The sequence below is a fragment of the Manacus vitellinus genome, unplaced genomic scaffold (assembly GCF_001715985.3).
Source record: "Manacus vitellinus isolate BGI_N305 unplaced genomic scaffold, ASM171598v3 scaffold_1_pilon, whole genome shotgun sequence".
NCBI lineage: Eukaryota > Metazoa > Chordata > Aves > Passeriformes > Pipridae > Manacus > Manacus vitellinus.
In genome coordinates this window covers 52,925,829-52,940,630 of record NW_021939396.1, presented here as the reverse complement: position 1 = coordinate 52,940,630, position 14,802 = coordinate 52,925,829, and the positions used below count along the sequence as shown (strand labels likewise).

Sequence of the window (14,802 nt, the reverse complement as noted above, 5' to 3'; positions counted from 1 at the left end):
TTATTAGAACTTGGTGCTGCAAAAGAAGATGGAAAAGTGTTGGTTTGAATGAAATTTTATCACAATAGAGTCTAATATGGCAATTCTTGTACCTATACAGTCATCACTGAAGGGTGTGAGAGTTCTGTGAGGAAACATTGTCAGACTGGATTTTTACTTCAGTCAATAGAGAAACTCTAGTAAAATAGCAAGAAGTTAATGGACAGACATTAAACTGGTTTTTGTGTCTTCTGATGGCAAGTAGTACAACGGATGGATGATGTTTGATACTATTTAAATTTGTTGTGGGACTGATTTTACCATTAATGTTTGCTTTTAGCTTTTATACTCATTACTTATCAATTTTATACCCATTGGTAATAAAGAATACTCAGCAGTCCTGTTGATTTCAGTTTAACCATTCAATACATCAGCAGCTCTGCAATGCCAGGGAATCAATGTAGCTGTTCACTGGAAATATAAAGAACATGGGCTTGGTCACAGAAGCTTATTTTTCCACAATCACAACCAGCAATGGAATTAATTCCTAACTCAGGAAGGTCTATGTAATGTCTCTTCTGCTAATATATAATATTCCAAAAGCTGTTTTTCCTAGCATTCTACTTGGCTAGGAATCCACTGTCCCACATCAAATGATCAAAATCGGTAATATGTGAGCCCTTGCACAAGAGCAGAAGGGAATAGAGATCAACAGCTTCCTAAGTCCTTACAACAGCTGAGGTTTTAAAGAGCTTCCAGAGGTACTACGGGAAACATTCAAACCATGAAGAGGACACCAAAACATTTATCTCTGCCTGTTGGGAGGGGACAGAGGACTCTACCTCAAATGTAGATACAGGAAGCAAGATACACTGATCAGGTGCTTAAAAGACTTTGTTGCCAAAGACAGCTCCATTATACACCTTGTGGAGACACTTGTGCTTCAGAAGAAGGTAGAGAGGGAAACAAGGAGGGGTAATGGGAAGGGGAAGGGAAGTTTATTCCTGGATCTTAAGGGTAAGTAGCAATTCTGAAGCATGGCATTAATACAGCAAAAGTGTAATGTAAACAGATACTCAAGTAGTCTGTTAAAAAAAAAAAAAAGAGAGAGAGGAGGGGGAGAAGTACTATTCAAGTACTACTCAAAGAGAGTAAAGTCTGGAAGAGCACAGCCCATGGCTGGCATCTCAGTATTTCTTTTCCACCACTTAGACCAATTTGAAGAAAATCCCTGCAAAGAAGCTTTCATAAGATGGCATTTTTGTGATTCAGTATAGCACCAATATTCCTTTTGAGTTTTATAACTGTTCCTAGAACATTCTTGGCAATGAATTTAAACTTTTTGAAAGAGGTCGCATTTCACTGTAAATGGTTATCTGGTATTCACAACACAAAATAAGCATTTGAATATTTATTGTGAGCACATTGCATTTTAGGGAGAACACACAAAGATTCTTACCACAATTATCTTGTTCCAGCTTTAATATATTAGCTGTCACCTCTTTAATGGATCTTGTGAGAAAGGAAAGTTTCTTTCTTTAAGTCTCTTTTCCCCCTGAACGCAATTACCACCTCATTCAGAGCTCTTTGTGTCCACCTAATCTCTCTGATTATGTCTCTGACACCACCACAATACTACATGACTGACATACCTGACAGCTGTGACTAGTGACAGAATACTCACAATGAAAACCAGCTCTATGCAGGATGAGTATTACCTACCGCCAGCCTTACAGAACAAACATGGAAGGAAGGTAAAAAGGGGTGGGGGCATTTCACGACCAGCCTAACCCCTACCGATTTCGCCTCCTTTTAGAGCCAAACAGCATTGACAGGCAGAGCCTCTTTGTACATACCTACCTAATGAACCAATTGTCGGGTGAATACAAAAGAACACCCATTAGTATTTTAATTTTTAATTTATAGAGTGGAAAATGCATGTTTGGAGACCTGACTTACAAGCAGGACTTGATGGACCATTTTGTCTCACTCCAGCCCTTTTATGCTTCTCCGGGTCATAACTCCCAGCTGGTGCTCAACTGTCAGATTTAGGCAGGTGGCTACAGATGAGAGTCTGTGAGGAAAGCTATACCTGAAAATGTCATTCCCAGACAAAAACTGCCCCTGGAATCAAGGACAAACTATTTCAGAATACAGCATTTTGAGCCAGAAAGACATGAATTAGTATTATGAATAACTGGGTAATACAATAGCAGTAATGAATACGTTAATCAAGAAAAATATTAAGAGTGCTTTACAAAGTGTCTTATATTTTAAAATTCCATGGTTTTAAGTGGTATTTACACATTAAAAGCTTCATCTTGTCAGCACCGACTTTCTTCTCCCCATTAAAAAAAAAAACAGTGAGAATTTTGGGAATAGAGATAAAGCCAATTTTTCTAAATATGCTGATTATTCAGAACAAAAATTTAGTTGCAACTCTCTGAGCTCTTGAGCAGCTCTACAAATAACACACTCCTAGAATCAGAGAGAAGGGGCAAAAATCAAAACAACATTTCCACGTTGGAAATGTCTAGAGCCAAAACTTGCCACTCAAGCATCCAGTTTTCAGAGACAGTATTTACACAAAATTAATCCAAGTGCTTTATATCCGTCTGATTTTACATCTAAAAATGCTCATGCAAGAGTGTCCTCAGACAATCATACAGTAGAAATAAAGCATGCAGGATTGAAGGATATGCTTAGGAAAGCTTTGTGGTCAAACAGTATGTTATTGTAAGAAGAATTTTCATTTTCTGTCTTAACTTTCTTATGCTGCAAGTAAGGTGGTTTTGCTCTTACTATAGATTCAGCACATTGCATTAGGTTTGAAAAGTCATGCCTGTCTTCCTGATAAGATGTATATTCTTCATTTATGCTATACAATGAAAAAAGTAAGGCACAAAGTTCTATTATCTAGGGTTTTTGGGAAAAAAAGTAGAAGATAGCTAAAAGTCAGGATACTGAATAACAGTCCTAGGGACAACTGATCTTAGGTCAGCTGCCCACTCTCTCACTGATTTCCAAGGACTTTTGTTCCCATAATCCCTTCTTTCATTTCCAAAGATGCTGCAATATAGAAAATCGATATGCTTCACCTGCAGAAAATACATTACCTACTAAACTCATAGTGAACTTTGTCAACCCCATAGCCACCCACCTCCTCCACAAATCATAGGAGCAAGAATATACCAGCATTTCACTTATCAGGAATTTCTACAACAGAAATGTCCCAAAGCATTTAGTACTCTAGTTCAAAAAGCCACCACTGCCCTCAGTAACTTACTTTATACACCAAAAGACACTCACAAAATTCTCTTTACCATTTTAACCTTTTATATGATCAAAATAATCTTCTAGACAGCCAGGCCTTGATATGCACCTTTACTAGGTTTTCTGAACGCTAATTAGTTTCAGATGCCAGGGCAACAATCTCCAAAACACACTGAAGCACGTGTACAGAATGTATTATAACTCCATTTGTAGTCAATGATGTGAAAACTTTACAGAGCTCTTGAATAATTATGATTAGTAATATCCCAATTAGGTTGAGCAGGTACAAAGACATCCTCAGTGTTAGACACTAAAAGAACTTTAAAAAATAATTTATTTCTTAATTTTCTCTCTGACTGGTGTTAAAAACAAGTAAGATGAGTGTAATTAAAAAGACATCATTTCAGGTTTGTTTGGGATTTTTTTAAAGTTTGCTGCTCGGGAAGTTTGAGTCAATCTTGCCAGTCTGAGACAAGAGATTGTACCCAACAACACAAGAAAATTGAAAAAAGTATCAAAATTGACAAAGAGCAAAATGAGAGAAGAATTATACCTAAAACTAATTCTGCTTATTTTATCAAAAGTATTATGGTTCAAACTCTTAATCAAATCTGCAGTCTTGGAAAACTAGTCAGAATTGTTCTAATTTTCTGTATCCCTAAAAGATGTAGAGACAGAAATCAGGACTTCTTTGTAGTAAGCACTGGACAACTCACAGCAAGGTCATCTTGACTACAAGAATTTACTACATAAATAAAGCAACCATGGGGAAAGGAAGCAGTCTCAGTTTATGGACTGGGAATGGAACCAGTTTGAAATGACTTCCTCAAGACTTTTGAAGTCCCACTGATGTTTCCATTCTGTAACTAAAAATACATTGGTTATGCTCTAGCTCTTGCACCTTCATTACTGGTTAAAGACTTTATCCAGAACAGGCAAATCATTTGTATATCAGACTTGGGCTTGAGTTTGCATTGCACATGCTAGAGCATATACTTTCCAAGAGAAAATTTCCTTACATGCCAAAGTCAAGTCCTGAGATGGCAATTACTGCGAATACATTCAGCGATGGTTGTAATCGTACCAAAATAGTATTGGGGTACTTAAACTGGGGGGAAGAGGGGGAGTCATGCACAATTTATTCTTCAGCAGAATTATTCTTCTTGGTTAATTACCCATCATGTAGTACTAATACAAACTTCTTTTTAATATTTGTGTAACAGCAGCCCGAGGAGTAGAAGAGTTAAAATATTAAAAGATTACCTATCCTTCCTACATTTTGATTTGTCTTATAAATACAAGTATGACAAAATATTTCAAATAGCCAAAACAACTGCTGGTACAAGTGCTCTACGGATCTTCTCCAGCACTGCATCTGGATATAGAATTACAAGTCTGCAACTTCCACTTCACACTGCAAAGGAAGTCATTGTTATTAGGAGTAAAACAAGCACACTGGGCTGCAAATAGATGCCAAAATATTTACCATCACCTGCAAATCAGGATTCCCTCGGATAACGAGGGCAGATCATTTGCTCATACTTGTTCTTCTAAATGTGTTTCACCCATACATATACTTAGACATCTGTGCACACAAGCACAGTTCACCAGAGTATCCACAGCAGCACATCCTGCATCCTTTTCCTCTCTCACATCCATTCCAGGTGGCAACACAGGAAAAAATGCATAAGCATTCCTCCCAGTTCTTCTCATCTCAAGAAAAGCCCATAATAAGTGTGTACAGAGTCCAAGATATCAGGTCTGCTATAGGAACAGCACACAAAGACAATTCTGAATCTAGAACAAATACATAATTATCCAAACTTAGGGCTTCTTATTGTAATTTAAAGGCAGCTCAGTCTTTTTTGCAGTTTTGAAAAAGACTTCTCATTGTGCTTCTAAAACTGCACAAACATAGGCTTTTGTACCTAAGGTCTTTCTCAAATGAAGCAGCCAAGCCTGTCGAGGTGAAGCAGCAGATAGAAGGTTCCCTTTATTCCAATTCTCTACTCAGAAGTACACATCAACTAAGGAAACATGCAAGCAACATCTGGCAGAAAGAGGAACATGGTAACAGGATCTCATAGACAGGAGCTTACGTGTTGGGAGAATAAGGAGGTGGCAAGACTTCTCTAGTTTAATTCCTTTTAATAAATCTTCCCTTCCTGGTTTCCAGACTGCTGAGAAACGAGGTTTTATAAAGGAACAGCAGCGTTCATGTACTTCTAAATACTGATGGCGTATATCAAAGGCAATGAGAAGGGTACTTCAAGTTTTTCCTTCCCATTTTTTCAAATTTCACTTGTTTGAAAATGATGTTAAACAAACAACCTCCTACCAAAATGAATTTCACTCACACTTTTACCAACCTGAAGAAAGGAATAAGGTACATAAACTATGACAGAACTATGCTGTCAAAAAGCTACATTTCTAGCTTAAAGCAATTTCAGACATGAAGCTCCATGCTACAGAAATAAAATAGCAGACAGCACTGCAGGGTATAAAGGACATGATATTTAAAAAGTCATGATGGTGAAGTCCCAGGTGATTGTTAACAGGGAAACACTGCACCCATTTTTTTAAAAGTGTAAAAAGGAGGATCCCAGGAACTACTGACCTGTCAGCCTCAGCTCTGTGCCTGGGAAGATCATGGAACAGATTCTCCTAGAAGCTGTGCTAAGGCACATGGAGGACAAGGAGGTGACTTGGGACAGCCAGCACAGCTTCACCAGGGGAAAGTTCTGCCTGACCAACCTAGTGGCCTTTTATGATGGAGTGACCACATCAGTGGACATGGGAGGGGCTACAGATGTCATTTATCTGGACTTCTGTAAAGCTTTGACACGGTCTCCCATAACATCCTTCTCTCTAAACTGGAGAGATGGATTCAATCAATGGGTGGACTGTCTGGTGGATAGGGAATTGGTTGGACAGTCATATTCAGAGGGTAGTGGTCAACAGCTGAGAGTTCCAATGGACACCAGTGACAAGTGGTGTCCCTCAGGGATCTGTACTGGGACCAGTGTTATTTAATATCTTCATTAATGACGTGAAGGAAGGGATCAAGTGCACCCTCAGCAAATTTGCAGATGACAGAAAGCTTAGTGGTGTGGTTGACACATCTGAAGGATGGGATGTCATCCAGAGGGACCTGGACAAGCTTGAGAAGTGGGCCTATGGGAACCTCATGAAGTTCAACAAGACCAAGCGCAAGGTGCTGCACCTCGGTCAAGGCAACCCCCAGTATCAACACAGGCTGGGGGATGAGCAGATCGAGCAGCCCTGCTGAGAAGGGCTTGAGGGTGCCGGTGGATAAGAGACTGGACATAAACCAATGTGCACTTGCAGCCCAGAAAGCCAGTTGTGTCCTGGGAACACGTTGCCCAGAGCAGTGAAGACATCCTATTCCTGGAAACAACATTTAAGGTCAGATTGGATGGGGCTCTGAGCAACCTGGTCTAGTTGAAGATGTTCCTGTCCATGGCAAGGGGGTTGGTACTAGACAACCTTTAAAGGTCCCTTCCAACCCAAACTATTCTGTGATTCTGTGACATGGTAACAATGGGTAAGGTGATTGTGGAACTGCTGTTCAATGACTCCTACAATTTACGAACTGGAGAGTACTTAACAAAATTAGAAATAAGTCAGTTTATCATAGAACAAGAATTTTGTCAAAAGAGTATACAGTGAACTTTCGGAGCTTGCTTCCACATGAAGTTGTGGAAACAGAGTATCAAAAGGGTTAAAAAATGTGAACAGGTAATTTCAAAAACAGGCCAATAAATGGAAAAAACGGATAGGTGGGATTCTACCTCCCATTCCTAATCCAATGATTGAAGATGCTGAGGAAATGGAATTCAACCAGTAAGCAGCCAGGCTTATGTCATCTCCCAAAGGAACATCTTTTTGTGACTGTTAAGAGACAGAGCACTGGGTAAGATGCACCACTCTGGAGGGCTGAAGGCAGTACTGCTCATGTTAAAATTTACACTGTTTTCACAATGAACTGTGTAAAAAGCTAGGGGCTGACTGTCAGATCATTGATCTGGTCCCAGTGTCACGAGATGGAAACACAATATTAACAGGTCAGTTTCTGTACTGCAATTCCTCCCCCTGCTCCCCCAAAGCCCCAACAAAAAATTAGCACTGTCTAAGAGTAGGCAGCTTGATCCCTTACTCTCAGCAAAGAATCCTCTAAACAAAAACAGAAATCAGGTAGAATCAACTGTTTACACATAGATTTTATTTCTGTATTTACAATGTTTAAAATAAAATATATCAGTATGTAGCTATTCCCAATAAATGCAAAAATAGAAAACTTCCATTTTCATCAAAAGTGCAGAAACATAAATTAGAAAATTATAACTTTAAAACATACAATGTTATTTCTCAATGTTTTTACTATGAAAACAGATTTGTAAAACAAGCACCATCGTTTATCTTACAGAATTCTTTCCATCAAAGCAGCATCACAGGGCAAAACAAGTAGGACATTAGTACAGAAATATAGTAGCAAACCTTTGAATATCTTAAGTGGTATAAACTGTTATAAATTCTTACAAACACTTATAAAATTCTTCTGACTATTTTTTTGGAATAGCTTTACCACGTAGCCGAATATTAACAGGGCCATATTCCATCGTCAGCACAACGAAGAGATCTTCAAATATTCCTTCTGCCTTTGGCTTGAACTGGACTGGCACATTGATGTAATGATAAGATCTGCAAAAAGGCAATTATGGGCATATTAGTTATTAATTAATGAGTTAATCCTAACAGACAGACAAATTCCTGTCTACTTTTCATTTTCACCAAAACGGTGTATCAGATGTGCACTGGATCATCAAGTTTATTTTTACAGATTTAATTATCTATTTTTCTTCTGAGGGACTTTGATCATAAAGGTCATTTTTTCCTACTGATTATACAACGTACTACAATACTTTACTGCTGCTAGTTTACCTGAATGAGCTTGGTCTTTGCAATAATATTGCCAGTATGTAAACTATATTTAGAGCATAATTACTGCACTTCTTCCCTTGAAAAATCATGTTTCAAATACACTTAAAATTTTCAATTCGTGTTTTGAATTCCACATATTTGAAGATACTGAAGTACTTTCCATTACTTTAATTGTCTCCACATTAAGAAATATTTTGCTGAATCATTGCAAATCAATATACCCATCCTCAAAGAGTGTTTTGGACATTTTTACACCTTTTTAGGTTACATAATTCCTCTTCTACTCAGATTGCATAAAAACATACCAAATGTAATGGGTCACTCTGTCAACTGTCAAAAGCCTAGACTGAATAATTTAAAAATATAAGCTGTACAAGTAGTAAGTTGGAAAAGTTGAGTGGCAGCCAATTGGATTCCATGGCATGCAATAGAAATATCCAGCACTAAGAGACAGGTAACAGTAACGGGCACATACTGGAACAAGGAAAAATGAACAGCATCACTTAGTAGAAAAAGAAAAGAAAGCTTTGTTTGCTTTTATTGTACTTTCAGTTTTCTCTCCTTAAAGCCCTCTGGAATGTGCTTATATCCCCTACTTTTTCTCGTTTTGTTCCTACCTTTTCATATTCTTTTTCAACCTATCATAGTCAGTCTGTGTTCTTAACCATCTACATTTGAAAATCATAATACTGGCCCTACATACAATCCTTATTTGCTAGTACCACCCTTAGTGCTAAAAGAGGCACACTAGTAAATGTATTTTGTTTTCTTCTTTGTTTTTTTGGGGGTTGTTTTGTTTGTTTTGTTTTGGTTTTAAATTTTCTTTTTTTTTTACCAGATCCTGGTAAATCTACTAAGAATACACACCTTCAGAATGAAGGTACTGTATTTTTTTCAATCAGGTTAATACAGAAACAAAGCACTAAATATGTTGTACTGAATCACAATCAACAGTGTACCAAAGGAATACAACCAGATCACAGTTTCATGTCTCATACTTGATTGCCAAGTGTTGTATAACAAATCTGGCAGGCTTTGCCTCTTTCTCCATCTACAATATACAGGTTGAAGATACTTATTCAGCTTATTTTTAAGAAATCCATTTTTTTAAGTGAAGAACATCAGTATGACTACTTAATCTGTAACATGCATTATGTTAGAAAACACAAATTTTACTAGGAATAGAGTCTGAAGCTGCATATAACTAGGCCACCTAAGAATTCACAAAAATAAAAGTAAATTCAGTAGAAAGCCAGGAGAGTTGCAGAAGTCTATATATAATAATATATGTATGCTTCCTTACATACTACATACCACTTAAAAAGAACAATACGACCAAACTCAAACTTACACTACCAAAAACTCAACAGTAAGTTACGTATTACTGTTTTTAAGATGTGGCCACATCTGGTTGTCAAATATTTATTTCTAGATTATGTACTATATGACCTCAGTGGTACTCAAGGCAGAGCAGTTTCTTAGCATATGACAGCTATATTAAATTCCTCTTGACCTCTAAACTCAGGTGTCCATTTGTTAAGTGCTAAACACATTATCATTCTTCCCTAAAAGCAGAATTAGTCAGACATTACATAGTCTGTTTTGTAGCAGTCAGTTGATTTCTAACAACTGAGATAAGACTCACCACACTTGCTTCCTAATCCAAAGGGAAAGATGCTATTTTCATTTTCTTCAGCTAAAAAAACTAGAAAGCTCAGATTCCAGATACAACAGTTCTTTGGGTTACTACATAGCATAAATGTTCTTAGAAACGAAGCAACCTGGAGCATTTTTCTCAAGTAGAGTAGCCAGAAACTACTCAAGAATAGCGTCAGGACAAGTAGAATTACCCTGCAATTAATTCTTTTTCTCTTATTAAAAAAAAACTTATTTTGTTTCAAACTTCCCATAATGCCTGCGACTCAATTAGTCTTTGAATACTGTATGGCCTCTACAGGTTGTTGCACCAGTTTCAAGTGGTATTTCTGAAAAGTCAGGGATGTCTGAAGCCTGTTTAATAGACAAACTAAACACTGCAGTAGGTAAGCTGAAAAGGAACAACATGGGTAAGCACTATCTAAGCCATAGTAACCAGATGGCTCATCAATGAATAGTGACCCCTGACACCCAGAAGGATAGCTATAGGAAACAAAAATCATTAGTGAAGAAAAAACCTCCAAACAAACAGTTCTACCTTGACTATTATCTAAAACATATGCTACCCTGTAATCAACTTATTTCAGATGGTTTCTGAAAGCAATACAACTAGAAACACCTGTTTTCAAACTTTTTTTAAATAGGCATAACAACTTGGTAGTTAGCCAACTTAGCCAAACACTTTTTTAAAATTCCAGTGTTTTTTCATGTTTCATCCATATGTTTGTATCATTTAGGAGCCATCTTGTTAAAAGTATTCTCTTTGCAGTAAAAAAAAAAAATAGACGCAAGACAAAATTCTGTAGCAGTGCTATGTGTTGGTACTTGTGATGACATAACCAACTGAAGAACTGGCAAATCACTGTACCAACAACTTCTGAAGGTCAGACTCGATATTAAATACAAACTTGAAGCTTTATTATCCAGATGTAAAACTTGATTACACAGGATTGCTTTCAAATTTGGACCTCAAAATTAAGAGCATTCAACAGACCATGTTTAATATCTAACATGTTTCTGGTAAAAAACATATAGGTAGGTGGTACTTTCCATTTTTACACTCTTATTTACAGACTAACATTTCAAGTTCCTGCAGTTTTCTTATCCAGTTAGTTTTGGACATTACTTCATATGATGTCCAAATTCAGAAGGATCTAGTTTAGAAGGAAACAGTTAACATTGGCTCTTAATAGCCTCCTTGATGCTGTTCTCAAGCATCTATCCAAGTCAAGTAATTCTGTGCTTTATGCTCGTAAATGGGAGAGTTTCTTCAGAGTGCTATATGTTGACTTCAGTTATTTTTTAAAAACCTAGGAAAAGTCAGTATTTACAACCAAAGAAAAAACAGCCAAAGTTATTAGAAAAAAAAAAAAGGTAGACTGACTTTTAAACTTGTTAAGTTTACTTTAGAAAAATGCAGTAGGAGTTCATAATTTCTTACAGAAAATATACCAAATAGCTTTTACAGCATTTCTCAAGAACAGTTTTGAAATATCAGTGTCTTCCAGTGAAGTTACTCATCTTTTTGTCAAGGATGACAAAATCAAGTTATCCTGTCCTTTATCTTCAGCTGTACAGACCCAGATCTAGCTAGTTATCTTTATTTAGATAGATTTTATCTTGGTCACTACCTCCATAAAAAAACCCTTCTGTGCCATCTCATGTGAAATATTTTTTAAAAAATGACAGTTAAATAAAAACACTGGAACACATGCCTAAGTGGAGTTACAACAATTTGCATTGATAAGTGGTCTTAAGAATACCTTGAATACCTTTGGCTAACACCACCACAGCCCTGTCTTTATAGTAAATGCCAAGCAGATTAGGAGTCAGAATACCTAGCTCCATTTAGAATTTTGCTCCCAATTTTTGTCCCATATACTCCTAGTTTCCCTGTGTTTAAAACGGGGACCCTGTCCAAACACCGAGAATGTATGCTGTAAAACTTCTAACGAAATGGTTGCATTTCTGCCTTCCTGACAATCCCACTGTTGCAGATAAGCATGTGAGATGCTATACTTCTGGAAGAGATGACTAATACTACTGTCAAATACTTGCTGTAATGAACTCCACAGATGACTGGGTTTATTTTCAGGGATTGTTACCACCAACTCGAAAATCTCTTTTATGCAGGTAAAATGCTGAAATACTTGGTATGACCAGGCAATTCCACTGGCTGCTCAAACCTTGTATTTGCAGAGAGTCTTTGATGCAGCTCTGCAGGTTTGTCAAATTAGAAGCATGATGAAGGCAATTTGCTTGGTCTGTTGTGCAGAAAGTATAAATGGAAGGAATGACTTGATTGTGCACAGCATGCCAAATGGTTACATGAAGCATTAAGCTTAACATTAAAAGCAGCAGCACTGTTAGAAACAATTTGCAGGGAAGAAATTGGCAGATGCAGAAATAACTGTGTGGTCTCGTTCTGCTTCTAACCAAGATTAGAGAGTACAGCTTGGCAAGAAAAAAAAAACTACAAAAAACCCTCACACAAAATCCCAAAACTTAACTAAAGAAAAGGCAACAAAAAAGCCCAACCCTTTACCTAGACAGCAAGAATATTTTTATCTACATCTTAGCACTGTATATATACATAAGATATTTATCTCACTGAATTACTTGGTTAATTTTTTTGTTAGGAGAGAGAGAATGTTAGCATATGCATCACTCACCTTAGAGAGTATTTCAAGTGCTTGATGTAGAAAGGCTCTCTGGGACTTAAAAATTCCAGCTGTAATTTAATATGAAATGCTTAAAAGTGCACTATATATATGCCTATCATATTCAATTTATGACAAGTCACTCACAAATACAGTCGTACACAGACCCATGGTGTAAAAATAAAGAATGCCCACACTTGTGAAAAGAAAAAAATTCTTATCTCCATATTTTAATGAAGTTAAGAAATGAAATCACTATATCAGAATAATAACAAGCCTATATTATTTTTTCAGTTGTAAACATATTATAAATACACTCAGTTATTCAGTCACAAAATAGAAAAATTGCAGGAGACTAAAATTCTTCAAGTATTGGTCATTGAAACTAACAAACTAAGACTTGTACTATTGCAATCTTTGTGAAAAATAAAGGAAAACAAAAAACAAGAAACAGTGCAATTGAACTATCTGTTTAAGATAAAGTCTGTCAAACTTACCACATGTGTTTTAAGCGAATTATTCCGTAAGTTGACCTTTAATGTACATGTTTCCCCAACTCTAGCTGGAGGAAAAACGTAGAGGTCTTGTGGTGCATATACCCCTTGAATTATCTCCTTTTGTCTAATTTGAAAAAAGGATTTAAGATATTAACATTTCTGACTTATATGATCTGGATATATTGATTGCATACTTAAAGATAACAGGTGTATTTTCTGAGATTAAATCAGGAAAAATGGAAAGATCCAGAAGATATTTACTTATACACACTTTCAAAGTCCAAATTTTTTCCCCATATGCTTTACTAGAGAACTAGACTCTTCTCAGAGATGCCATGTTTAACCAAAAAATTTTACTCCCCCTGACATATTCACATCATCCCACAGGAAAAGAACTGAAAATTAACTTAAGACTGAAGAAGAGCAAGGTTAAGACATGCAATACAGTGGTTTTCTCAGAATTGACTTCATAGTCGAGTCTCCAAAAGGCAAATATAGAAAAAGTATTCACAAAATTCTACTGCCGATACCAGTTCATTTACCACAGCATATCACAGTCAAACAACTTAGAAACCCAACTGAAAAGGAGAAGCCTGTGAGACTGAACAATACAGAGCCATTAAAAGGTTTGGCAAGTCTGTTTTTTGCAGCTGTTTACTCTTTAACCTGGAATCATAGGGTCATTCAGGTCAGAAGATACTCAGGTGGTCTCCAGTTCAACCTCTTCCTCCAGTCAGGGTCAGCTGTGAGGTCAGACCAGGCTGTCCAGTTAGATCCCAAAAACTTTCAAGGACAGAGACTTCACAGCCTCTCTGTGCAGCCTGTTCCACCATGTAGACGTCCCAAGAGTAAAACAGGTTTTGGTTGTGGGGTCAGGTTCCACCCCCAACCCTTTTACCCAGTTGCAGACCGCTGTTTTCAAGTTTTGTCCATACATACCCTGTTCTTGTGCGTCCTTCAGAGTAAACTTTCATTTCTGGTATAACTGGAAGCTCAGTTTTTGTAAGGGCACTTGCAGAAGCTTCCACAACTGGAGTTGCACTTTCTGTTTTAGCACCCTATTTGGCAAAAATAGAGAAGCCTGTAAACTTCACATTCAAAAGTATTTAAGTATTCCAGTACGTAAGTCATTCCCCTTACCCAATCTAAGACCTTTTATTTAAAGTATAATCTTTCAGGAAAAGGAGAGTCTGGATCATTGAGATAAAAGCAATAATTCAGGAGGAATACTTTAACGTACTTCTGTGCTTTACGAATACTTATTTGTTACAAGACAGTTCACAACAAACTAGCAGTGCAGGTGGAATCTCAAGAAGGCTGCTAGCAACAAAGATTTTACTAAAAGCCAAAAAAAACCCCAATTCCTCTGCAGATATTCTGCCCATATGTCTCAAGAACAACCAAGCTGGCTAAACAACTGCTCAAAAAGAAGGAAGGCATAAGTCAGCATTATAATTTGAATTCTCACAACAAGAAAAAAGCTTTGTAATAATTTTGTATTATGAACAATATATCCTTCTCAAAGAAAGGCCTCTCCAGAGAGGCAGAATCAGATAATGCATTACAGAGTATTTGTACACTCAGAAATTAGGCCAAAATATTCACCATCATCAGGATGCCCATTTAGTGTATTCTAACACAAGGAGATCAGACCACCCTAAGGAAATACTAATCAAAATAACCAATTTCAAATTCTGCACTGCTTAACGAATCTAGCCAGATACTGTTTGGAGTCCCTTGGGTCACAACATCTTAAACAAAGTTAAAGAACCGAA

General features: G+C 37.0%; 1 protein-coding gene across 1 annotated transcript in view; it reads right to left on the bottom strand.

The window, feature by feature from the left end:
* Positions 1-7,501: 7,501 nt before the first annotated feature.
* The window catches only part of CEP192 (centrosomal protein 192), a 60,264-nt gene continuing 52,963 nt past the window's right edge, over positions 7,502-14,802 (bottom strand). The window contains exons 40-43 of the mRNA XM_018081893.3: positions 13,967-14,085; positions 13,028-13,151; positions 12,543-12,601; positions 7,502-7,974 (exon numbers count right to left, since the gene is read on the bottom strand). Coding sequence (XP_017937382.3) covers positions 7,836-7,974; positions 12,543-12,601; positions 13,028-13,151; positions 13,967-14,085 — 441 coding nt within the window. The 3' untranslated portion in view covers positions 7,502-7,835. The remainder of the gene's footprint in view (positions 7,975-12,542; positions 12,602-13,027; positions 13,152-13,966; positions 14,086-14,802) is intronic.